The sequence below is a fragment of the Bos indicus genome, chromosome 23 (assembly GCF_029378745.1).
Source record: "Bos indicus isolate NIAB-ARS_2022 breed Sahiwal x Tharparkar chromosome 23, NIAB-ARS_B.indTharparkar_mat_pri_1.0, whole genome shotgun sequence".
In the NCBI taxonomy this organism is placed as follows: Eukaryota; Metazoa; Chordata; class Mammalia; order Artiodactyla; family Bovidae; genus Bos; species Bos indicus.
The window spans coordinates 50,122,118-50,146,211 of record NC_091782.1 but is presented as its reverse complement, the minus strand read 5'-3'; the positions used below and the strand labels follow the sequence as shown (position 1 = coordinate 50,146,211).

The 24,094-nt window shown below is 52.5% G+C and overlaps 1 protein-coding gene across 7 annotated transcripts in view; it reads left to right on the top strand.

The window, feature by feature from the left end:
* RREB1 (ras responsive element binding protein 1) overlaps nt 1-24,094 on the top strand; it is a 166,890-nt gene that overhangs the window by 89,095 nt on the left and 53,701 nt on the right. For all 7 annotated transcript variants that reach the window (XM_070778451.1, XM_070778454.1, XM_070778453.1 and 4 more), the window contains exons 2-4: nt 16,024-16,139; nt 19,678-19,800; nt 20,392-20,604. In XM_070778451.1, the coding sequence (XP_070634552.1) occupies nt 20,434-20,604 (171 nt within the window). In that variant the 5' untranslated portion in view covers nt 16,024-16,139; nt 19,678-19,800; nt 20,392-20,433. The remainder of the gene's footprint in view (nt 1-16,023; nt 16,140-19,677; nt 19,801-20,391; nt 20,605-24,094) is intronic.

The following is a 24,094-nucleotide window of genomic DNA, read 5'->3' as shown; positions in this document are numbered from 1 at the left end:
CTTCAGAGGAAAAAGGAAGGTTTGAAAGTCGGGTCAAGTTTATGGACTCTTCGCAGTGCTGGCCCCAAACGATACCACACCAGTTTTACACAGTTTCGAGGCTGTGAGTCTTGCACCTGCCTGTAGAGTGGGCTCACCCGCCTGAGCACGTCACCCTACTAGGTGGCCCATAATAGGCCTGGAGTTTTAGGATAAACTAAACAGAAGCCTACTGTGTGCCGGGCCCTGGGCCTCGACTAAAGATACGTCAGAAGGGAGAAAGAGGGAACAGTTTCACATCTTAAAAAGAATGCAGTTGGATTTCTTTCTTGTATCTTTAAAAAAAAAAAAAACTATAAAAATCAAATTTACAGTGACATTAAATTATACTTTTATTTATAAAGAGTCACTCTAGTCCCCTGATGCCATCTCATTTCAGGCTGCCTTTTGCAGGCTTTGTCTGTGAGTGTAATACAGAATGCCTGAGTGTCCTAGGTTGCTTTTTGACCTTGGTCTGACTTACAGATGTTTCCCCGTGTTTTCACACGTTGACCTTCACGTGTGAGGTGGGACCGGGCCTGAGCAGGTTTTGGGTAGACGGGGCAGGGAGCTGGTGACTCACCTGGAAGAAGTCAGCCTGGCTCAGGAGATGTCCTTCTCTTGTTGGTTTCGTGGGTTATTTGCCTTCACACATTGAAGCTCTGATAAACCCTGGGGAGAATGAAGAATCATAGTGAAAAAGTAAATTACTTCTCGGGTCAGCTCACTGCCTTCCCATGCCTGACAGTTAAAACCATACATGATCATCTTTATTCCTGCTTTAGGGCTTGAAAGGGCTTCTCTGGTGGCTCAGATGGTAAGGAATCCACTTGTGATGCAATACAAGAGACCCAAGTGTCAGAGACCCAGGAAGATCCCCTGGAGGAGGGCGTGGCAACCCACTCCAGTATTCTTGGCTGGAGAATCCCATGGACAGAGGAGCCTGGCAGGCTACAGTCCATGGGGTTGCAAAGAGTCAGACATGACTGAGTGATTCCACTTAGGGCTTGAAAACCCTGGGAAGCAAATGAGTGAAGGACTCCAATCTAGTAACTCAAGCTTACTGGAGAAAAAGAGTACTGTAGACCTACACTGTCCAGTACAACAGCCTGCCAACCACACACGGCCCTTTAGGTTTAACTGAAGTGAATACTTACAGTTTAGTCTCTTAGTCACATCAGCCTCACGTCATGTGCTCATGGGCCTTGCGTGGCTCAAGGCTACGAGACTAGACAGCAAAAAAGGTTCTTTTCATCTTCAGACAGCGCTGCTCTAGACCATATCGATTCAATAAAACGTTCTACCCAGCACCTAACATGTGTCTTACAGGCTAGGCTCTTGGAAAAAGAGAGAAGGATGGTCTTGTCGGTCTCTTGTTTTATATTTGTTAGAGTTTTGTGTAGACTTGTAACATGTAAGGGAAGGCTTTTGAAGCGCTCCTTCCCACGCCAGCAGCCGATTTGACAATGAAAGCCTACATGTACATAGCTGAATGTTACCTATTCCATTCCCCACAAGTGCCTGGCAGCGCCCCCTTCCTTCCCACCTCCCCTCCTTGCTCACCTCCTCCAGAGCCTTCTCCTTTTTTCCATCTGCTCCTTTCTGGCTAGGGACAGTCTTTGGTTTTCTTTTAAACAGAATCCCTTGCTTAATCCTGCTTCTCAGTAACCAGTCCCTTCCTGCTGTATTCTTTTTGTTATCTCCTGTGCTGGAAATTTCTCCTGCGTGAAGCTAACTGCCGAGTGGCTGCTCCCTGACCTTCGCCCTCACTCCCCACAGTCAGGTTGGTCCCTCGGAGATGCTTTCCTGGCGCTCCCACCCCTGTTCCTCAGGTCCGTCCCTAGACTGCACTGCAGTAGCTTCCTGACTGGGTTATATGCTCTGATCATCAATTTTTAAAACTGCTGCCAAGAGTTTTTGAAAATATGGTTACGATTATTTCATCCCAAAGGTTTCTCTTTGGTTTTTGTTTTTTTTTTAAGAAGGGGGTGGGGTCTTCAGTGGGTTCCCACAGCCACAGGGTAAAGTTCACCACTGTGAGCCGGAGCCGTGACCCCCGCGTGGTTATGCTCGCCCTCCGCGCTTCCTCTTTTGCACAGTGGGCTGGCGCAGCCCAGGACTCCCAAGGGTTTTTGTTTGCCGGGGCAGAGACTGAAGGCAGAGCTTTGGCAGTTACACAGGGGATTGCCATTTTTTTCTTATGCCAAGTAAGGGCATTAAAAAAAACTGTCTGAACTATCTACTGTCTTTATCATTTCCTCTTAAAAGAGGGCATTTTAACCTAAAAAAAAAAAAAAGAACATGTTCAAGCATTGTGAGAATCTCAGTAAATGGTCTGACTTTCCGCATTTCGCTGGGGAAGCGTGAAAACGTAGGCCTGTAGGGGCTGGTGCCCGCCAAGCTCCTCTAGGGTCCCCCTGCTCTTCGCTCGTGCGTGTCCTTCTAACTGGAATGCCCTGCCTTCTGGAAGATGGATCGTTCCACACGCTTGGGGTTGCTTTTGCTCCACTGCCCTCACACTTGATGACTTACCTCTGGAGAGCCCTGCAGCCTTCAAAGCTTTAGGCTCATAACCCATTTTCCCTGGGATGCAAATGGGCCTCTTGAGTCTTGTCTACTCCTGTCCCCCCACTCTCAGGGGTTCTGACACCTGGAACCTGAGTAGACTAACGTGTGAGACTGAGCATCATTCCATTTCAGGGTTTCACAACAAGACCCAATCTTGCCCTACATCTCGGGCACAAAAATAGTATGGAGCATCTAACTCATTTTAACCCCCGCAAGGACATGCATTTTCTGTGCGCGCAGCCAGGCCTTGGCTCTGAGGGCAGTGAGAATGGGCCGGGAACTCCCAACTGCGGAAAGCTGAAAGCACTCGTTTTTCTGTGTGTGTGTGTGTGTTTTAATGAAACCTGTTTGGTGACTGAGGACATAGAAATGATAAGTGCGAGAGTTTTAAGGCCTGACGACTCTGATGGATTAATGTGTCCCTTTGTTTTCTCTTTCTTCGAGCTAAAAAAATTAAAACAACAAAAATTTGCCTAGTGTTGTCAGTGAGAATGATGCTTGACTGTACATTTGAGTTGTACGGAATGTGTGACTGGCACAGTTGTGCAGTACTTTGAAAATCTCGGTGTAAGGCCGGCGGGACTAGAATTACTTTGCATATCTGTCTTCCAAACTCTGGTCCCATTACAGCCTCTTGGCTGACAGAGTGAAGAAAGTCGTCACCACAGTTAGTAGGTGCTTGTGGGTGAAGCCTTCGAAAGGGTTATGCTTTGGCTCCAGCACAGCATGAGGGGTTAACTGCAAAGAATAACGAGACGCTGAGGTCTCCCCCCACCCCACCCCAACCTCCCCATCTTTCCTGTGAACAGCGTTTTCACTGCAGCCAGGTACCAAACTATATAATGTGTTAGGACCCCCCGCCTCGGCCCCCCACCGACCCTTAGGAAAATTCTGTTTCCAGATTGGAAACCTGCCAAGATGTCGCTGGCCTCTCATATAGTTTTGGAAAAGTGTCAGTTACAATTCCGATCTGTTAAGTAACCAGGGGGCCACTCTCTTGGGTTACATTTTGACTTCTGCGTTTTCCTTGTGGGGCCGGCAGAGCGTGACACCGGGTCTGTGTGGACATCGGAGTGCCTGGGTGCTGTGGACGACTGCGTTTCCTTCCAGAACGGCAGTGAGGCATCCCCACAGAGCTCTGAAAGGCTTCCTCGGGCATATTCAGGGAGCACGGCAGACGCCGTTGTTTCGCAAGTTTTCTATTTTCTTTGTCTGTACAGGTTGTTCCTGCCTTCACGGCTGGGAGGAAATCGAGGATGTGGAGCGCTTGCCGTTTGGCCGTGGGGCTGGCTCCTGTCCTCAGTCGGGCCAGCGACCCGGCCCAGTCCTCTGACAACAGGAGAGGGGCCCGCCGGGCGCAGCGCGGCCGCTCCGGTCTCTGCAGACATTTTTACTCTTGAAATCTAGCCTCAGAAAAGACCCTGAAAGTGCCGGCTCCCTTGAGCATAGGCACGGGGACTGGTGTCAGGGTTTAATGCGTGACCGTGCCTCTGTCGCTCGTTTGCCACCGTTTTCCCCATGGCCTGGCCTGTGTCACCGCTCCATCACCTATCCCACCCGGCCCTCTCACCTCTGAGACCGGGAGGGGCTGGGGGGTTGTTTGCTTACTAGGCCAGGAAGTTTTTTCTTTTGTTCTTAATTGGCTCTGGAAGGATTCCTCATATCCCAGAAAGGAATTCTGGGGGACTGGTTCAAACATCTGATCTTATGGTCATCCCCAGAACCTGTTAACTTCACACATGCTGGCGTGATGCCAAGAAAGTGGAAGTCCTGGCCTTGAACGCAGGGAGCCGGGGCCCTCTGTGTGCTCTGGAGGGGGCACGCCCTATGGTCGTCCCACCCTGGAAGTGGCACACAGCCCCACATCCGCCTTCACTCATAAGAGGCGGAGTTTGGGCCCGGATACTTCACGGGAGCTCTCCGGGCATGAGGCAGGTGGAAGTCTTTGGACTAGGCCTGGGGATACCCAGGCGTCCTGGCAGACTTGAGTCTCCCAGGCGAGTCAGGCCTGGGAAGGCCGTCAGAGGTCACGGCCTGTCCTCGCTCTGCAGAGGAGAGGTCTGAGTGTCCCGGGCTGCTTGCTTATTAACACAGGGGAGCACGTGGTGTGCTGCCTGCGTTCCCGTGATCAAGGGATGTTATTAAATGCTCCTGAATTATTTTAATAATAGCAGTGTAAACGCAGACATTAACTGGAGCTACTGTAGCTGACTCCTGGGCTTTCTGGACTTGGATGAAGAGAGGCCCTTCGTTTAGCTGTGGACAGAAAGCACATGTGTGTGTGAGCCTGGGAAGCAAGTTCTGGGAAGCGGCCACCTCTCCCACTCGCAGGCCTAGGGAGGGCTAGGCCCCCGCGCTCAGAGGCTTTTAAAGCTGGAACTGAAATGGATGTTGGGTGGGTGTTGCTCGGCACGGTTCCAGGGTTTTGGAGGCCAGTCATACTTTGAACGAGTCAAACAGCCCCTCTCGGCAAGCTGCAGGAAGCCCGGCACTGGCTTCGTGTTGCTGCACGGGCAGGTCAGCGGGAGATAAAAGGCCGGGACTGTTGAGGCGAGCCCCCTCCTATCGCTGGCTGGCAGACTGTGGAGGGAAGATAAAAGGGGGGAACAGGGAGGTTCTTTCTGAGCAGCACGAGGGGGCCTTTATCACAGGAACGCAAGTCTAGCCAGGGGTGCGCGGGAGACCCTTAGCTGTACACGCACACACGTGTTAGCTCTGCGGGAGGACCCCGACAGGGTTTCCCAAACACACGAGGTCAGGTCTGTGTCTCGGGAACACTGGCAGGGGCCGGGCTTTTTCAGCCACAGCGGCCCTACGTCTGTAGTGTTGGTAACAATCACGTCAGCTTAAGTTAAGTGGGCGTTAGCCGGGGTTTCCAACTCCTGGTGGAGGTTTTCCAAGTGGAGGTGTGGGACCCACAGGAGGGACCGGGCCTGAGCAGACCGCAGACCCCGAGGGAGCACCCGAGGCCCCAGCGTGCCCTTGACTTCTTGCTGTTCTCTGGGGCGGCCGAGTTCTCAGCCAGGTCTCAGAGCCAAAGGGAGGAGCCCTGGTGTTGATCCCCCATTTGAGGTGTCCCTTCCTGTCCCGTGTCACTTTGGGGAGGGCTAAGGGCTTGGAGGGGGGTAGTGGCTTTCTCAGGGTGGGGCTTGTGAAGTGTGGCCCCCACCTTGAAGAGCCGGGGCCTGGGCAGCGTGAGCTCAGGCAGATGCAGAGAAGGACATGCTCTCGGCCCGTGGTGACTGGCTCAGACCCACGGGGCCAGGGGTTTAGCCCTCAGGGTTGCTTCAGTCAGACACCCCAGGAAGTGCAGTTGTCGTGAACTAATCACCCTCCTGGCTGTGGGGAGAAGTACCAAGATGGTCTGCGAGCCTCAGGCTTCCTCCAGCACTGGCTGGCCCACCACCGCCTGACTCCCCAGCTGCCTCTGCCCAGCAGCTCCTTAAAGCTGGGGGCTGGAGGACAGGCACCGCACCCCAAGGGCCTCTCTCCTGCCCGGAGCCACTTTGGGGTTGCCTCAGTTTACATGAAGAAACACCATTTGCTTGCTAGTGTTTTTGGTTGGCTGGCCTGTGATAAACACGTATGAGCTTCGTATATCTCAAAGAGTGTTTGTTTTTCTTCTTAGACAGAGTAAGTGAATAATTTTCTTAGAGGCAAAGTAGAAGGGAGAATGGCCGCCCGTGAGGATGCCCAGCGGGCAGCCCTCCGAGCCGCTGAGTGCCGGCTCCGTGGCTGGAGTCATTCTCAGCTGACAGCTTGTAACGTCCCTCAGCCACTGTGGGACGAGGACCCCAGCTGACCGGTGGGCTCCACTGCCCCTGAGCGTTTCCAGCCGCACTTGCATCTTCCACAAAGTCACTGGGGTCTTCTAAGGGGCGTCATGCGGACCACCCCCCCCTGAATTCTGGGAAGGTGCAGTCAGATCCGGGGTTAACCACCTGCCCCGGGGCGCTCAGCTCGCCTCCAGCTCCTTCCCCCTCGAGGGAGAAGGGGAGAATCCTGTTTCTGAAGCTTGACCCTTTACCGAGCCTGTGGGAGAGGAGCGCCCAGCTCAGGGCCTGTGAAAGAGTTGCAGGATATTGCCTAAAACTCCCTGCAAACTGCTTCTGAACTTTACCCCAGCTTCCTCCCCGGGCTGTAAATGCGACTGAAGGCGCCGAGCCCCGGTCAGAGGAGTGTCCAGAGCAGCCCAGGCGCTCCCGCCCAGCTGCTGAGAGGCGGGCAGGCTGGGCGGCAGCTGCCCCGAGCCGGGCGCTCCAGCCGCGCCAGGAGAGGCAGCACAGGGTGGGCAGAGCTGGGCGCAGACTTCCCCGATTAAGCATATGTGAGGCCGGCCAGGATTTGTTTCAGCAGCGACCTGAAGCCGGAGGCGTTTTATTTCCTGCTGGCCACAGAGCCCCTCAAGCTGGCAGCAGCTGTTCCACTCCTAATTGTGGATGGGGTTGCATTTGTGATAAGCTAAATTATATTTATATTTCATTGTTACACTTAGGGGCTGGAGCAGAAATTATTTTTTCTTTTTTTTTAAGATCAGCACACTGGGCCTTGCCTGGCAAGTGTTGGCAATCTAAGAGGGCATGGCCGCCATAGGTGGTGGAGGGGCTGGGGAGGGCCGGCCCCAGGCCCAGCTAGCCTGCAGTGTCGCGGGTGCCGTCAGCAGCTCATAGGAGGTGCCGTCCTGTTCGTGAAGTGTTTTAGTTAATATTCCTCTGACTGATTTCTGTCAAGTATGGAGGGCTAGTATCACCAGCTGCGTTTTCCAGATGAGAGAACTGTAGCTCAGGGAGTGGAAGTTGCTCCACCGTGGCAGGCCGCATCCAGTGCAAGGCTGGGGGCCCAGCACGTGCTGCTTGGGCTGTTGTGCGTCCTTCTGTGACTCACAGTGGGATGAGGAGGGGACTGTCCTCTTGGAAGCACTGACTCTGGAAGTCAGAAGGCTCATCTGACTTGGTCTCCTGCCCCCCTGCAGGACTGGGTTGTGGTTATCCACCCTCTGCTTGATTACTTCCAGAGACCGCAAGCTCATTACTTTACGGGGCCTCTTTCCATCTGTGGGCAGCTCTGGCTGTTCAAAGCCCTGGTATAAAAGATGACGGCGTTCCAACCAGCTCTTCGGTGCCTCCCACCGAGACCGGGTTCCTGTCATGGTGGACATGGGGGTCGAGTGTGCCTCTCCCGTGTGCCAGGCCTTCAGGTGTCTCCACTTCCTCCAACCATTCTCCCCCTTCACTTGGTTTCCCAGGACTCTAGTTTGCTAATCACCGTCTCCAAATGATTTTTCCATGATGCTTTTTTGTGGCATCAGAAAGTGCAAGAATTTCAGAGTCAGACAACTGGTCTAGAATCCTGGCCCCATCCCTGCAGAGCATTCATTACCTGTTACAGCTTGGGGAGGATTAAATGTATGCAAAGTACCTACCCTGGTTTCTGGCCCAGAGTTTATGCCCCAGTAGATAATGTTGTTCTTGTTGTTTAGTTGCGAAGTCACTAAGACTCTTTGCGACCCCATGGACTGCCCCACGCCAGGCTTTCCTGTCCTTCACTGTCCCCCGGAGTTTGCTCAAATTCATGTCCAATGAGTCCGTGATGCTGTCTAACCATCTCATCCTCTGCCGCCCTCTTCTTTTGCCTTCCATCTTTCCCAGCATCAGAGTCTTTCCCAGTGAATCAGCTCTTCGTATCAGGTGGCCAAAGTATTGGAGCTTCAGATTCAGCATCAGTCCTTCCAGTGAATATTCAGGGTTGATTTCCTTTGGGATCGACTGGTTTGATCTCCTTGAAGTCTAAGGGACTCTTCCAGCACCACAATTCAAAAGCATCAAGTCTTTGGCGCTCAGCCTTCTTTATGGTCCAACTGTCACATCTGTGCATGACTACTGGAAAAACCACAGCTCAGACTGTGTGGACCTTTGTCTCTGCTGCTCAATGCGCTGTCTAGGTTTGTCGTAGCTTTCCTTTCAAGCAGTGTGCGTGTGCACTCACTCAGTTGTGTCTGGGGTTGTTGATGCTTCTCCTGGCAATCTAGATTCCAGCCTGTGATTCATCCATCCAGCATTTCTCATGATGTACTCTGCGTGTAAGTTAAATAAATAGGGTGACAGTACCCAGGCTTGTCTTACTCCTTTCCTAATTTTGAACCAGTCAGTTGTTCCATATAAGGTTCTAACTGTTGCTTCTTGATTTGCATACAGATCTCTTTCAGGAGGCAGGTCAGGTGGTCTGGTATTCCCATCTCTTTAAGGATTTTCCACAGTTGGTTGTGATCCACGGAGTCAAAGTTTTTCTCATAGTCAGTGAAGCAGAAGATGTTTTTCTGGAATTCCCTTGTTTTCTCTTATGATCCAACAGATGTTGACAGTCTGATCCTCTGCCTTTTCTAAATCCAGCTTGAACATCTGGAAGTTCTCAGCTCCCGCACTACTTGAAGCCTGGCTTGAAGGATTCTGACCATAACCTTGGTAGCATGTGAAATGAGGATGGTTGTCTGGCAGTCTGAGCGTTCCCTGGCACTGCCTTTCTTGGGGATTGGAATGCAAATTGACCTTCTCCAGTCCTTGGGCCACTGCTCAGTTTTCTAACTTTGGTGACATACTGAGTGCGGCACTTGAACAGCATCATCTTTTAGGATTTGAAATAGCTCAGCTGGAGCTCCATCGCCTCTACTGGCTTTGCAGTGACGCTTCCTAAAGTGAAAGTGAAGTCGCTCACTCGTGTCCCACTCTGCAACCCCATGGGCTGTACCTGCCAGGCTCCTCCATCCATGGAATTTTCCAGGCAGGATTACTGGAGTGGGTTGCCATTTCCTTCTCCAATGCTTCCTAGGGCCCTCTTGATCTCACACTTCAGGATGTCTGGTTCTGGGTGAATGACCACACCATCATGGTTATCTGGGTCATTAAGACCTTTTTTGTATGGTTCTTCTATATTTTCTTGCTGCTTGTTCTTAATCTTTTCTACTTCTATTAGGTCCTTACCAAAAAGCTTCCCTCTTGCTCAGACGGTGAAGAATCTGCCTGCGATGCAGGAGACCTGGGTTCAATCCCTGGGTTGGAAAGATGCCTTGGAGAAGGAAATGGCAACCCATTCCAGTATTCTTGCCTAGAGACTCCCATGGACAGAAGAGCCATGGTACATTCCATGGGGTTGAAAAGAGACAATAGATAATACCCCATAGTTATTAGAGAAGGGATCCTGTGAAACACAGATCATTGGATAAACACTAGGCTTGTGACATACTCTAACTAAAATACTATTTTCTCTTTTAGCAATAGCTTTCTTTTCTGTTTTATAAATTCCTCAGCCAAGGTAACTTGTGGAGACCTCTCCCCACCCTTCCTGATAAGCCATCAGAGCAGATCTAAGAGTGGTGGGTGGGGTGGAGGCTCCTAAACCTTATCCCCTGCAGGTACTCTTGTGAGCAGTCTCCTGCCTTAGGGAAGACCCTGCCTTGCCCTGCCCCAGGGGTAGGTGAGCATGCTCTGGGTCCTCTGTCCCTCTGCTCAGCCCGAGGGCTCCCCCACCTCCCTTCTCAGCAGCTTCCTTGTGGATCAGAGAGCCATACAGGTTTCTGCCAAGTTGGGCAAGAAGGTGATGAAATACTAGATCCTGGAGGCCAGGAAAAGACTGGCTCACCTGGGGAGAGGGACAGAGCTGTGCCCGCGAGCCACCAGGCTTCTCCCCACAGAGGCCCCTGGGAGCGAGTGGTGGCCACGCAGTGGCGGGGCCCACGTCGTCTCTGGCAGCGGTGAGAGCATCCTGCACGTGGGGGGCGGGGGAGGGCACAGGAGAGGAGCCCGCTCCTCACAGGAAAGGCCCCAAGGAGGGATACGGGAGGCACGTGGGTCCCACAGGACGGCTCCTTCCAGCGGGGACCAGGACATCTCCCCACCTTCCCCGCGGTTCATGTGTTAAGTAGTGAATTCACTCAGGCTCACGTAGATAGGTTTGGTGAGCAGAACCCAGTCTCCCCAGCCAACACGCCTCCTTGCTGACAGTGTGTGTAATGTCGCAATTAAAACATCCAAGTGGTTTTTCTTTTTTAAAGAGAGACTGTCCCTGTCCCTTAAGGCTCTCCTTCCTACCACATTCTCCTGAGCATTAAAGTGTCTCTTGACGTGAAGACAGCAGATGTTCCTTCCGAAAGGTAGCATCACAGTCTCTGTTAACCCTGGGCTCCACGGGGGCCCCAATACCTGGGCAGGAAGGGGCAGGCACTCCAGGCTCTGGGGACAATGTCCATTCCATTTTCCTCCCTCCACTGTGGGGTCCCATTAAGAGAGAACCCGCTGGAGATGGGGTCCCATTAAGAGAGAACCTGCTGGAGATGTGAGCTCATTCTGAGGCTGGGGGAGCTGTGAGGTTGCCCCCCGCCCCCCCACCCCTGCCAGGAGCGTCAGAGAAGGGAGGGACCTGGGGGGACCTCGGAGGTGTCCAGGCCAGAAATGGAGACCGGCTCCCAGCTCCCTGGAAGGAGGCTTTCCGGGGGCACACAGGTTGGTGAAGGCTGTAGCTGCGGAGGGCCTTTGAGGATCCAGAGCTGCCCAGGGCCCAGACCGAGTGGTTCTGCTTTCTGTGCACTGCAGGCTGCCCTGCCCTGCCCGAAGCTCACAGCCTGCTCGTCCCCTGCTCCTGCGGAAGCTGAAATAGGCCCTGCGCACACCGGCCTGATCCCTGTCCTCTTGCCCTTACTGTTATTTTTTTATCTGACTCTGCGACCCCATGGACTGTTGTCTGCCAGGCTTCTCTGTCCATGGGATTCTTCAGGAAAGAATACTGGAGTGGGTTGACATTCTCTTTTCTAGGGGGAACCTTCTCAACCCAGAGATCGAACCCAGGTCTCCTGCATTGCAGGCAGATTCTTTACCGTCTGAGCCACCAGGAAAGCCCCCCAAATTATTTCTTTGTGGTAAATAAAGCTAAAGTTAGAACTGGGGTCTGAGTCTCTGCTCCAGAGCCATGAGTTTTGCTCCCAGGAGTATGATAAACCAGGGCCTTCCTCCAGGTCATCATAGAAAGAACGTTTTTCAGGGAGATCCCTCGCCTTTCTTCTAGAATCTGTATGAAGCACTGGTTCTCAAAGCTGGACTGAACCCCTGGGAGCCAGTACACAGGGTCCAGGGCAGTGTCCAGGCCTGGGAACCTGCCTTCCTTCTTTCTCTTAGTTTAACTGAGATGCAGTTGACACACAGCATTGTGTGGATTTAAGGTGGACAGGGTGGTGATCGACTCACATATATTGAGCATCTGCATTTCCAAGCAAGATCTGTGATGCTGCTGTGGACGGGAAGCCTCTGGGGTGGCTGTGCTGGAGGGAGGGTCAGGAGCTCAGCGGCTGGAGGAGAGTGCAGTTTCCTCCCCGGGGTGCTGGTGCTGGTTTGATCTGTGCGGTTCTCACTCTGCCGTCTGGGCTCATGTCTCCTGCCCCCCAGCACTCCCTCCACGCGTGAGCTCTTGGTGGTTGGATCAGTGGGACTCAGCCTCCCGGACAGGGTTGGGCTGTTGGGGTTTCAGGAGCCTAGTGGCATCCTTCCAGTCACCTGCTTGGAGAAACAGGGTGCAGACTGTGGGCCCCAGTGCGCAGCAGGGTGGGGTGCGGGTCCACTCCTGCTCCTGCCAAGGACGAAGGTGGGAGCCCAGGGTGCCTTTTTCTTGCCTACAAGGGCGGAAGTGGGAGGTCGGGCGCTGAGCCGCCTCGAGGGGCAGGAGTGACTCAGAGACAGTTGTTAGAAGCCCGAGAATGTGACTGCAGGAGCGCATCTGGGCTCTCAGGCCTGCGCCAGGCCTCGGGAGTGTGGCCAAGAGACGCTGAGCAGGGTGGAGAGTCTGGGTTCGCTTCGCTGTTCCACCATGGTCTTGGGGGGCTGCCCGGTGGGACTCAGCCTCACGGGGCTACTGTTAAGAGGGTTAAATGAGATGATGTGCTCAGCGTGCAGCGAGCAGTGTTCAGAGAAGAATATTGGCGTGTTCAGAGACTGTTCGCCGCTCTTATCATAAACCCTCGTTCTAGTCTCTTAGTGTTGTGGGGGTCGAGTTTGGAGCCGAGAATCTTCCATCGCTGGGGATCAGGGAGGCTTGCGGTGGCAGCGGCCCCTGAAGGATGGGGTTGAGGGAGGAAACTGAGCAGAGTGGGGCCCAGTGGGCAGGAAGACCCGGAGGGAAGCGGGCAGAGATGGGGAGCTGTGAGGGCGGGTCACAGCCCTCCATTAGAGGGAGACGCGGCGTGGGGGCAGAGCTCAGGAGACAGCTGGGGCGTGGGGTGGAGAGGGGGCAGGCCGCGTCCCCTCACCTCCAGCTCTGCTCTCTGGATCGTGGCCTGTGCCACAGGGTGCTTCTGCTCGCCGCCCCATGCGCCCTCCCACCCCACCCCGGGAGGATGCAGGACTGGCTGGAGCGGCTCGCGGGGCCCTCCGCACTAGGCGTGCGCCGGTCCACGCCGAGGCTCTAGTGACGCTCCGCGCCTCCGTTTGCGCCATTTGACCCAAGCCCAGGCGGCGAGGGGGAGGGGCTGTGCACGGGTTGCCGCCCTACCCAAGGCACACACCGAACCCTTAGCCAAGAAACACATCAACTTCCTGGAACTCGGAGCAGTCAGCGCAGCTGTCAGCCTTCAGAGCACACGCGAAGCTGTCCTGGTTAGAGGAGACGGTTTTGCCCCAAGCTCTACAGGCACGGCCTTGGTGCACAGCTTGCCTGGTTGGGTTTCATCCCAGCCTAACCAAGACTTCCTGCGTCAGCCCATCCTGAGAGAGATGTCCTTGCTGCTGGTTAAGCCCCATCGTAGCCCAGAGCACTTTAGTATCTGAATTCCTCTAAACTCACACTCATTTAGCCCATCCGGGTTCCATCCCACGTCGGCCCGAACCGGCTGTTCCCACCAGGGGATCGGCCGTCCCCGGTATCTGGAGGAGCGGCAACCTGGCCGCTGCAGTAAAGCTCCCCACCGCCTGGTCTCGGGCTCCCGCTGTCATCCTTGGCATGCAAGCCTCCCCCATCTCTCCTGGGGGCTCAGGACAGATTGTAGACCTCACGTCGAGAAGCCTGCGGGCTTGCGCAGGCTGGGAGCCTAGCTTCTGGACTATCTTCCCTTTCATCTCTCATCTTTCCTGTGCTGTCTCTTTGGACCTGGAGACAGGGTCCTTAATCTCTTCTTTCTGGCTGAGCATAGCAGGGTCCCTTATCTCCTCAGGGGCTGGGGCCGGCCCGCCCCTCCCCGCAGCCCCAGCGTGGACCTCTGCCCGCTCCACGCCACCCTGCCTCCCTGGAGTCTGATCTGGGCAGAGCCTGTTGGGGGCGGGGGGGGGGGGGTGGGGGTGGCGGAGATGCGATCCGGAAATGCAGGCTCCTTCCCCAGAGCCGGAGACCCACCTCCAGCTTCCTGGATTCCTGTCTCTAGGTACTGCCTCTCCTGGTGTGTCTTCCCCTCCTCCCCTTTTTTTGAGGTGCTGGTGATAGTAAAAGGTATCTTGAATTTCCTTCCAAAGACTGTCCTGTACTTTTCCACTCTCTGAGTTGTGTGAGTCCCTTAGGCCTGGTGGAACCCAAAACAAACAGGGCAGTGACTCTTGTTAGTCAGCTTAATCACACGACGTTCTTGATATTCAGATCATTTACATCCAGGATCAGAGGCAGGAACTTCCAGGGTCAAGTCTGTGAGGTTGGCCTCTCCTCTCGTTGGTTCCCCTGAGTGGATGGAAGAGGTTACTTGGTGGGCTTTTAAAGTATCATTTTTAAGTGAGGGGAGGGAGAGGGTCCTCATTTTAATGGGAATCTTAGTTATATTCTGGACAGTTTCAACTCCAGAGACTTGTCTCTCTGACGTACGTTTTTATTCATTATGTGAAAAACTATAGTTCAAACTACAATTGGAAATCTTGGCAGTTCCGAGGGGGAAAAAACCACGGAGCTATTCTTCTCCAGATTTTCTTCCTGATAATATTTGCCATTAATAAAAATGAGTAACAAAAAAGGGAAACTTTGCTTGCTTTTTTTTTTTTTTAAACAGTTTGTAATTTCACCTTTAGGCATCTTTAAATTTAGATGGGTGGGAATAATCTGGTTTGTTTCTGAAACCTCATGGGAATTTTAATAAAATGGTCTTAATTCATATATATTAAGTAAAACCAAGATTCTTACCCTGCTTATTCAGGATGAGTTTCTGGGGTCCCTGATCCTTTTGATACTGAAGGAAAATGTTGGGTATGGGCGTATATCCTTTTATGTATACAAGGGTCCATAATTTTCATCAGCTCCTCAAGGAGGGTCTTGCTCACAAGAAGCACGGAGACAATTACTGGAGTAGTAATAAGGGTTCCTCCTAGTTTACCAGGGCCAGGGGGCGGTCTCTGGTCTTTCAGGGGCTGTCCCTGTTACTCCTGGTTTCTTTGACACTTTGTTCAAAATCTGAAAACCTTTTCAAAAGAGAAAGGCACAAAGAAAACGATGGAGCCCTGAGGCAGTGAGGTGTAAAGAGAGAAGCTGTTGTGGTGTCAGAAATCATTGAGCATCTGCTTCTGACCCACCGCAGACCCGTCCAGCGGGAGCCTGCCCACCTTAGGTGCTTAGTAACCGTGCGGACAACGCGAGTGAGATTCAGGGTGATAACTGGGCGTGTGTCATGCCAGGCAGCTTTTCTGCAGGCGCTCCGCAGGGTTTGATAGAAGCGTATCGAGCGAACGTTTCTCCAGCGCTTGTTCGCGTGGCTGCCACTTCCCTCCTTTGCCCAGTTTTGCCCTCTTCAGAGGCTGTTTCAGAAACTGAACGTGCTGGCTGGGTGGCTCTGGGAAAGGTTACGTTCCAGGTTTCTCTAAATTTCCAGAGGGCCAGACACAGCTTTCTCCCGGATCAGGGGTCCGAGACCCCTGGTGGCGCCCCCTGAGCCGACTTTCTCAGACCCTCAAAGGGTGTGTGTAATTTGAGTTTTCTGTGTGTCCCTTACAGAAAAGGAAAGATACACTTTAGGACACTTTCTCCATCACTCAGGAAAAGGTGTAATCGTCACTGCTTTACGTTAAGAGGCTGTTTAGTTCCGTGTTTTCCTCTCAGTTCTCTTCTTCTCTCCTCCTGCTTCTGCCAGCACTGAGTGCTTGCTGTCTTTTCTTCTCCACCTTGAAACTGGCCATCCATCCTTGCCTTCTGCCAGCACGCCAGTAAGGTGCCCAGAGCTCCCCTTGGCGCCATTCCCGTGTGGCGTTGCCTGCGATGTTGTTGGGATGTGCTTTAGGGGTTCCTTCTCTCCAGGTCGTGCTGGATTCCAGTAGCTCTTGCTCACGTGGAGTTGGCCTCATTGCTGGAAGCTTGCTTAGAAACACGGGGAGCGGGGGGATGCCATGGTCCTTAGCTGGTGGCTCCCACGGTGCAAGTGCAGAACGTGTTGCAGGGCCAGGACCCTCTCTGGTGTGGACCCCCTCCTCATGCCTCTGCTTCTCGTTTCTGTAGGTTGCTGCACTCTGCTCCAGAGGCGGTGGCTTTGAGGCGTGACCCTGCCCACGCTTCGCCCCGCCAGCACCAGCTCCTCAGCAAGGAGGGCCCGCTTGAGAAGACGAATAAGACAGGTCAGTCTAACTTGATTGACTTTCCTTGAATCATAGTAACTTTGAGTGTTGTCTTCCTTCATGTCCCCACATCCCCTTGGAGTGGTCCACCCTCTGCTTGGGGTCCTCCTGAGGCTTTGATGCAAAACCACAGACAAGCTTTCACGGTGGACTGCGGGTTTTCCCTGGGCTAATGGCCTGGGGCGTGGGATGAGAAGTCTTGGAAAGGGTGTCGAGGCCCTGGCTCACAGGAAGCCACGCTGCAGGCACCCCTGTTCCCTGCTTCTCCTTTGCCACCCCCAGATTTGGACTCTGTGTTTAAAACTAGAACACCAGTCCTGTCCACTTGGCCATGTCAAAGGGATTTCCTCTCACATCTGTGACTTGGGAATCTCATCTGGGTTTCCAGTCCTCTCTGGTCCCAGATAAAGGAGATGATACTAGCTTGGGGTCAGTGATTTTTATTTTGTTCATTATGACTATTATTATTATTTTTATTTACAGTAATAGAGCAGATATATAGATAGGTGTCAGGGAGCAGAGACTGAAAATATTAGGACTGTAAATATTTATAAAGAAAAATGTGCTTTGTAAATGGACCTGAGACTGTTAATCCTTCCTTTCATCCCCTGAGATTGAGAATCGGAAGGTGTAGGTTGGTCAGTTGGGTCATTGCTCTAGTGTGGGCCAGGGTCAGGCGTGGGCAGGGAGGACTGACTAATTCTAGCCGCTGGCTTCTGGTTAAATGAGTGGATAAATGCACCTTAATATTAAGGTGGATTTGTTTTTTCTAACTGGGAACAATGAGCTATATTGTTTTACACCAGGTCCCTTCCATTCTTCCTGTTCCATCCTCCCAGAAGGAGAAGTCACACATAAGACACAAGCGCACACCCGGAGAAAAATCTCAGAAAAGATTTTCTATGCAGGCTGGCATGGGTGCTTCTGAAAGGGCTGCCTAGGATGAGTCCACTGACCGTTTTCTTTTCAAACAGTGTAACTAGGAGTTTCATTTTGTTAATTGCACTTTCTGATCAGAGATGAGAAGAGTCTCTACTACTATTTACTTACATTTGAACTAGGAAAAGGAAGTAAATGTCGGTGATCTCGGCGTCATCACTGGGCAGGGTCACACTTCACACTTTATCCCAAAGGAGGAAGTAAATTTAGCAAATGTCTTCCTGTCCAGACAAAGTGGGAAACAGCAAATTTGCCTGACTTTTCTCATTTTCCAGTTGGGATGTAAGCACTTGCAGCTTTCAGCCTGTAGGTTGGTGAGCGGTTGTGACTGTTGCTGGGTTTTCTATCCTTCGGGCATTTACAGAGTCTGCAGGGAAGGTTTCTTTACCATCTTAGTGATTGTGACAGAAGTTCTTACTAGCACTTTACCTCTTCTTGGTGAATATATTTGCGTTGATTTTCTTGTTGACTGTTTCCCTTCTGTCCCGTTTTCTTTCCCTCCTCAGTGAGAGACGTGGACCATGTTGTTTGTAACTTCTAATTTTATGTCCATCTGAAAGGACTTAAATCTAGTCCTAGTCTGAAAAACTCTACCACGTTTTTCTTCTCTAAGTGCCATGATAAGACAAAAACAAGATCATTGAAACTATCCCACTATAAATGGTAGAAAGGTTGAGATAATTTTTACTGACATAATATAATTACAATAAAGATTTCTAGTCATCTATGATTTGATGTATATTGAAACTATGGTGGGGAGAGGGGGGCTTCCCTGGTGGTCCAGTGGCTGAGACTTCACACGTACAACGCAAGGGACCTGGGTTTGATCCCTGGTCGGGGAGTTAGACCCCACGTGCTGCAACTCAGACCCAGCACAGCCAAGTAAATAAGTATTTTAAAAAACAAACCTCTGGGCGATATATATTTAAAAGAATGAGAGGGTTTTAGTATAGAAGGTGCCCCTTACACGAATCAAGGAAATAATTGTTCACTGACTGGATTACAGTTCTAGGGAACTGAGGATACTTTCGTTAGAAATCCTTTAAAGAAAGAAAATGAGGTATGTACATGTATACTTCTGTGTGTGTACCTGTGTTGAATGTTTTTCCCTAGAGAGGAATTTCCCAAATGAACTTTCATAGACAGTCAGAATGGGAAGCACAGTTTTTAATAAGTTTAAATGGTCTTCCATATGGGAGAAGCTTCATGGAAAGAAAACAGCTTTGGGGTTGTCTTGTTTTTTTGTTCGTTTTAATTTGGGACCGAGGTTTCCTTTTGCTCTTTTCATGTGGAAGACGCAAGGGTGAGGCTGGGTCAGTGGTCTGAACAGTTGTGTGTTTGGCAGTTAGTCCTTTTACTTACCATTTGGAAAACCATTGGTTCATATCTTCAAAATGTCTGGGGCTTCCCAGGTGGCGCTGGTGGTAAAGAACCCGCCTGCCAATGCAGGAGACACAAGAGACGTGGCTTCCATCCCTGGGTCAGGAAGATCCCGTGGAGGAGGGCACGACAACCCACTCCAGTATTCTTGCCTGGAGGATCCCATGGACAGAGGAGCCTGGGGCGCTACAGTCCATGGGATCGGAAAGAGTCAGACACGACCGAAGCGACTTAGCACGCACACACACATGTTCTTCAAAGTGTCTACTAACAAGGAAGGCAGATTTTGTCTCTCGACAAGGAGAGTGTTACTGCTGAGGTTCTCTTTGGCTCTTGGGTAAGGTTTTAGCTTGGGGCTTGTCAGCTGATGGCCCGTCCGTTGTGTGAAGCCGTCAGATGGCTGTGTCCCCAGCCTTTCCTGCTCTGCTGCCAGACACGTTCGTGGCTGCTCCAGGAGTCCCCGTTTGTCACGCCCTACCCGGGTCACTTCTCCCAGAGGCGGAAGGGGAACCACAGGCAGTCATGTCCTCTCCAGGGGGGCTCCTGAGCATTCACTTTGCTCCTGAGATAATGCGCTTGATCACTGAGGCAGTGTGGACGTGCAGAACTTAAGGCACACCGGAGGGTAACAGGGTACGTGGCCAGAGAAAATCTTCCCAGATAAAATAAAGGAAACGGGTTACCTGGAGACTTAACTTCCTATAGCCGATAGTACTTGTGTGGAAGAAGCATGCTAGAAGAGGCCTGGAGAAGTAAAGCTGGATTGTCCGGGGGCTGTAGTGTTCCCTGCAGTCATCCTTCCGTATTACCAGGTTTTTTTAAGGTCTGACCTGTTCCCTCCTAGACGCTGAGTCTTTAGCGGATTCCTTCCCTGCCTCATCTTTGGTCAGTTTTAGGAGGCGGGACACGGGTCAAGAGGGAGTCTGAGACTCCTTGTGGGGAACAAGGGTAGAGAAAGTTCGCTGTATGTGGACCATGTGAGCTTCAGAAAATAAAACACCACAGAATCGTTTTGGCTGTTGGGAGTGAGGGCGATGCGCTGTAGGGAACATCAGTTAAGAGTGAAAAACAACCACAGAATGTGGTTTTGGAAGAAAAAGAAGACTCAGACATCTCCCGTACGGTTCCCTGTAGTCTGGTGAGTGCAGCGGTCTGAGATTACAGCAAACGTGGTTTCTGTTTTTCCTTCTGAACCTTTCTGCCCTTGCTTCCCTTCCAGTGTCGACGAGAGATACGAAGAGAAGAGAAAAAGGAGCCCCCCAGCCTCGCTGCCTCGTCCGTGCGCCCAACCCCCGCAGCAGATGACGCGCTCATAGTGCATCAGCTGGGGCGGAGAATGGAGGTAATCGCCAGTGCGGGCTGGGTTTTCCTTCCTTCCATTTTCTGGGGGAAGGTACATTACATCTTCATATGTTTTAAGAAACAGCCTTTTTTATGCTGATTTGAAATTTGGTTGTAACGTTGGGTGGTGGTGTGGCTTCTCAGTTGTCTTACAGTTTGGACTCCCCCATTAAAATCGGGTATTGCGGCCTGGAGTTAGGTGAGAGCCAAGGTTTCTCACCTTCCGTTTCTGGGTCTAGAACACGCTTGCAGTAGTGAGTAGGCTGCTAGGAGGCCGCTGGCCAGATGGGCCCTCCCGGCCTTATTAACTGTTGGAGCCTTTCCCACTCTGCCTCGTGAAAGATTAGCAAAGGAAGAGGACCTGCCTTGGGTCACCTCTTCGGTGGCCCATACTCAGAAAGGAAGCAAGGCAGTCAGTTCAGTGTGACAGCGCTTGGTTGAGATGGAAGCTTCAGTCACGTGAGCACGTGTGTCGGCTGAACTGAAGGGGAGGGCTTAACCTGGCTGCAGCGGTGGTAGCCGTGGCCCCTGCCACCTGCCTGCCCGGTGCCTCAACTTCCCAGCGATCACATCAGCAGTTTCTCACTTTCAGTTCTGTGGCCGAGGCTTTCTAGAAGCTTAAATCCTTGTCCCAATGACGTCAAGCTCGCCCATTGGCCTGGAGGGTTCAGACTTGTCTTCCATCAACACCATGATGTCAGCAGTCATGAGTGTGGGGAAGGTCACCGAGAATGGCGGGAGCCCCCAGAGCGTCAAGTCCCCCACGAAGCCTCCGGGACCAAATCGGATCGGCCGAAGGAACCAGGTAAGCGTCCGTGCGCGTGCAGTGGCTTCCGTGAGAGCACTGAGGGAGGGATGTCCCCCTGAGCCCCAGCTCCCTGAGCCAGAACCCTGGACGTGGTCTGAACGGCACAGACACACCCAGAGGCCATGATCCCTTTTCAGGTGCTAATTGTAACTTAGGTCGGTTTCCATTCGCAGAGAAGGTTTTCTGTGCTGAAGTGTCAGTGTTGATGAGAGCACCCCTACCGGCACCCCACCCCGCCCTGTGACCTTGTGACTTGATTTGAACCCAAGCTCTCTTAACTCAGAGGGTAAAGAATCTGCCTGCAATGCAGGACACCTGGGTTAGATCCTGGGTCAGGAAGATCTCCTAGAGAAGGGAACGGCAACCCACTCCAGTATTCTTCCCTGGGAAATCCCAGAAACAGAGGAACTTAGTGAGCTACAGTCCATAGGGTCGCAAAGGGTTGGACACGACTGAGCGACTTTCACACACACACACATGCTGTCTTCACGGTACAGGCGAAGCAGAGAGCTCAACTTGCTCCTCTCCTGTGACGTGGTTCCTTTCTTCACTCACACAGCTGGTTAACTGGTTTTACGATGCCTCCTCCTTGATTTCTTAAGTGTCTGCAGCACAGATAGCCAGTGAGTCCTCGCTCTGCTGGACTGCTCTCCAGCTTTCCAGCCTTGACAAGGCATGCACCTGGGTGCCTGAGGATCCCCCTCGGGATGCCGTGTGTTCCTCTTGAGTTTTCAGAGATCATCGCAGTGGGCAGGGGCATAGGACGGCAGGGATGTTATGAAAGGCCGTGTTTCCTCCCTTGGGAAATGAGATGAGTCTTAATGTCCCCATGGCGCACTTGAGAAAGTGTTGCTGTCCTGCAGCAGTGTGCTCGACAGTGCCCGAGGAGCGAGGTGGCCGTTCCCCTTTCTGCTCTGCGTCCACATGGTGTGAACATCCTTTGCTTGGCTTCCCTGACTCGGTGGAGTCCCACCACACCCTTGGGAGAAGGCAGCCTTCTGACTATCTGGAGACCGGGGATGGGCAGGAAGGTAAACCTGTTGGGCTTTTGTGAGTTAGTTTTCTTTTTTATTAATAATCCCAAAGTGACTGTCCTTATGCAGAATTGTCTGAGCACAGTCCTTCCAGCCCAGCGTGATGGTCCCCTATACACTGGTAGAAGTCCAGCGTGAGTCACGGCCCCGGTACAGGGTGCCCTCCAGAAAAAGTCCCAGCCTCACATCCCTCCAGCGACGGAGGCGGGTCTGTTTCTCCACCTCGTCCTCAAGGCTGAAGACTCGGAGTTAAATGATGCTGTCGGGTGGGGGCATTGATACTTTTTCTCTCTTTTTTTCCTTTTCTCCGCGTGCCTCTCTTCCTGTGGGTACCTGAGAAAATTCTCAGCCTGTTTGACTGTGGCCTGAGCCAAGAAGGAGCGCTAGCTCTGGGAAGAAAAGGTTTATTTTCAGTCTCACGTGACTGTCCGTCCATCCATCTATCCGTCCGTCCATCCATCCATCCCCCCATTTCACAGTGTTTGCCCCTCATTCCTTCCAGCCAGGCACTGTGTGCTGGGTGCCAGCTCTTTCTGAGAGAGCCCAGCACGACCCAGCAGGGGCAGAGCCGGCCCAAGTCCAGGCTCGGTCCCGTCCCAGGGATTCAGAGAGTAGGTAGAGCCGTGGAGGGACCCGTGGCCTTCTGTCTGCACGTGGGGCGTGCAGGGGACCCACAGGGGTGTCTGGGCCATTCGTCACCCGCCTCCTGTGTCCTCTGGGCTCCTCAGGGCACCAGCTTAGGCTTTTGAAAGGAGGTCTGGGCGAGAGGCAGGATGGGGAAGATAGCGCGTTAGAAAAACGCAGCGTGGTCCCTACCGGGCTGGACGGGAGGGCTGGAGGGCGCCCTGAGGAGCAGAGTTCCAGGGCAGATTAGCCACCGCTGGAAGCCAGCAAGGGTGCCAGATTGTTTCATTATGGAATGGTTAGTTATCACATTAGCTGCTAATTTTATCTGTCAGCTCGGGAAGCAAGCTCCCTCTACCAGCGCAGCCGCAGCCTCTGGGTTCGGGCCTCTCCAGCAGGGCTCCGCCAGCGTCGCAGTGCTTCCTCTTCTGCCTGCTTTGTCTTTAAAATCGAATCTGAGTCTGGAGACTCCTCCTCCCAGATCATCGTGGATGTCATGACTCTGTGCTGAGGGCCGCAGTGCACCGCTGCCCGCCTCCAAACGGGATCGGGCTCCAGTTCATGGCAGAGCCCGGAGTCAATCCCTTTAGTCCCAGGGGCCACTCAGCGCTTCTGGTGTCTGCCTCATGGGGCTCACAGGGTGATTTTTTTTTTTTTTTTTTTTTTAGGGAATTTTCATCCTCAAGAGGCTGGCTACTTGGAGGGCCTGGCTTTTTACATTTATTTACGTCCTCCAGTGAATCTCTTTTAAAAAAAATTCTTTTTGGATTTCCCTGCTGGTCCAGGGATTCAGACTCCACGCTTCCACTGCAGGGAGCACAGGTTGACCCTGGTGAGGGAAGTTCTGCGTGCCACACAGTGGAAGCAAAAAACAAACCACGTACAAACACATTTGTCTGTTTGGCTGTGCTGGGTGTTAGTTGTGGCATGAGAGAGACCTTTTATCTTCATTGTAGCACGTGGGGTCCAGTTCCCGGACCAAGGATCGCACGCAGGCCCCTGTGCTGGGAGTGTGGAGTCAGACCCCCAGGGAAGAAGCCCCCAGAACTGCTTTTTAATACACATTGTTGCTAATCTAATAATTGAACAAAAACACCCCAGAGACAGAGTCTGGGCCAGCCCGGAGGCATCCCGCAGTGCCAGGCGAGGGCCCTCAGCCTGTTGCTAGTGCTTTCTGTCTGGTGGTTCTCGGCCAGCTGCATCCTGACCGGAGAACACCTGCCTCCCGGCGTGCACACACCTTCTGCCTCTGGGAGGGGTAGAGGCGGATAATGACCGAGTGAGGCTGCAGGGCTGGAGTTTTTTGTTTGTTTGTTTTTTAATTGTCTCTGGGTTAATATACTTCCTTAAAATACGTATCTGTGATTTTTTTTAATAAGAGAGTGAAGATGTGTAGCGTACTTACTTCTCAGACCCAAGGAGAGAAGGCGTGCGTGACCTACCAGGGGGCTTGTTCACCTCTGAGCAGCGAGAGGGGCCTCCCGTGGGAGCTGAGGACAAGACCCCCTCGTGCGTCCACTCCACCCCGCATGGTGCACGGGGCCATCTGTCTCTATGGTTTTCAGGGTGGCTTTTATTTTATCATCATCATCTCTCATGAGCCAGCCACAAGGGTGTTTGCTTTCTGTGCCTTGGGGTCAATCCTTTCTGGGTCAGACTTGTGTCGCCTAGTGGTTAGGGCATGGGCTCTGAGCAGCTGGCCTGAGTGTTAATCCTGGCTCTGGTTTGGGGCAGGTTACTTGCCTCTGTGTACCCGTTTCCTCATCCCGAAAATGGGATCTGTAACAGTGGCCATTTCTAATGGTTGTGTGAAAAAAACCACCATTTCA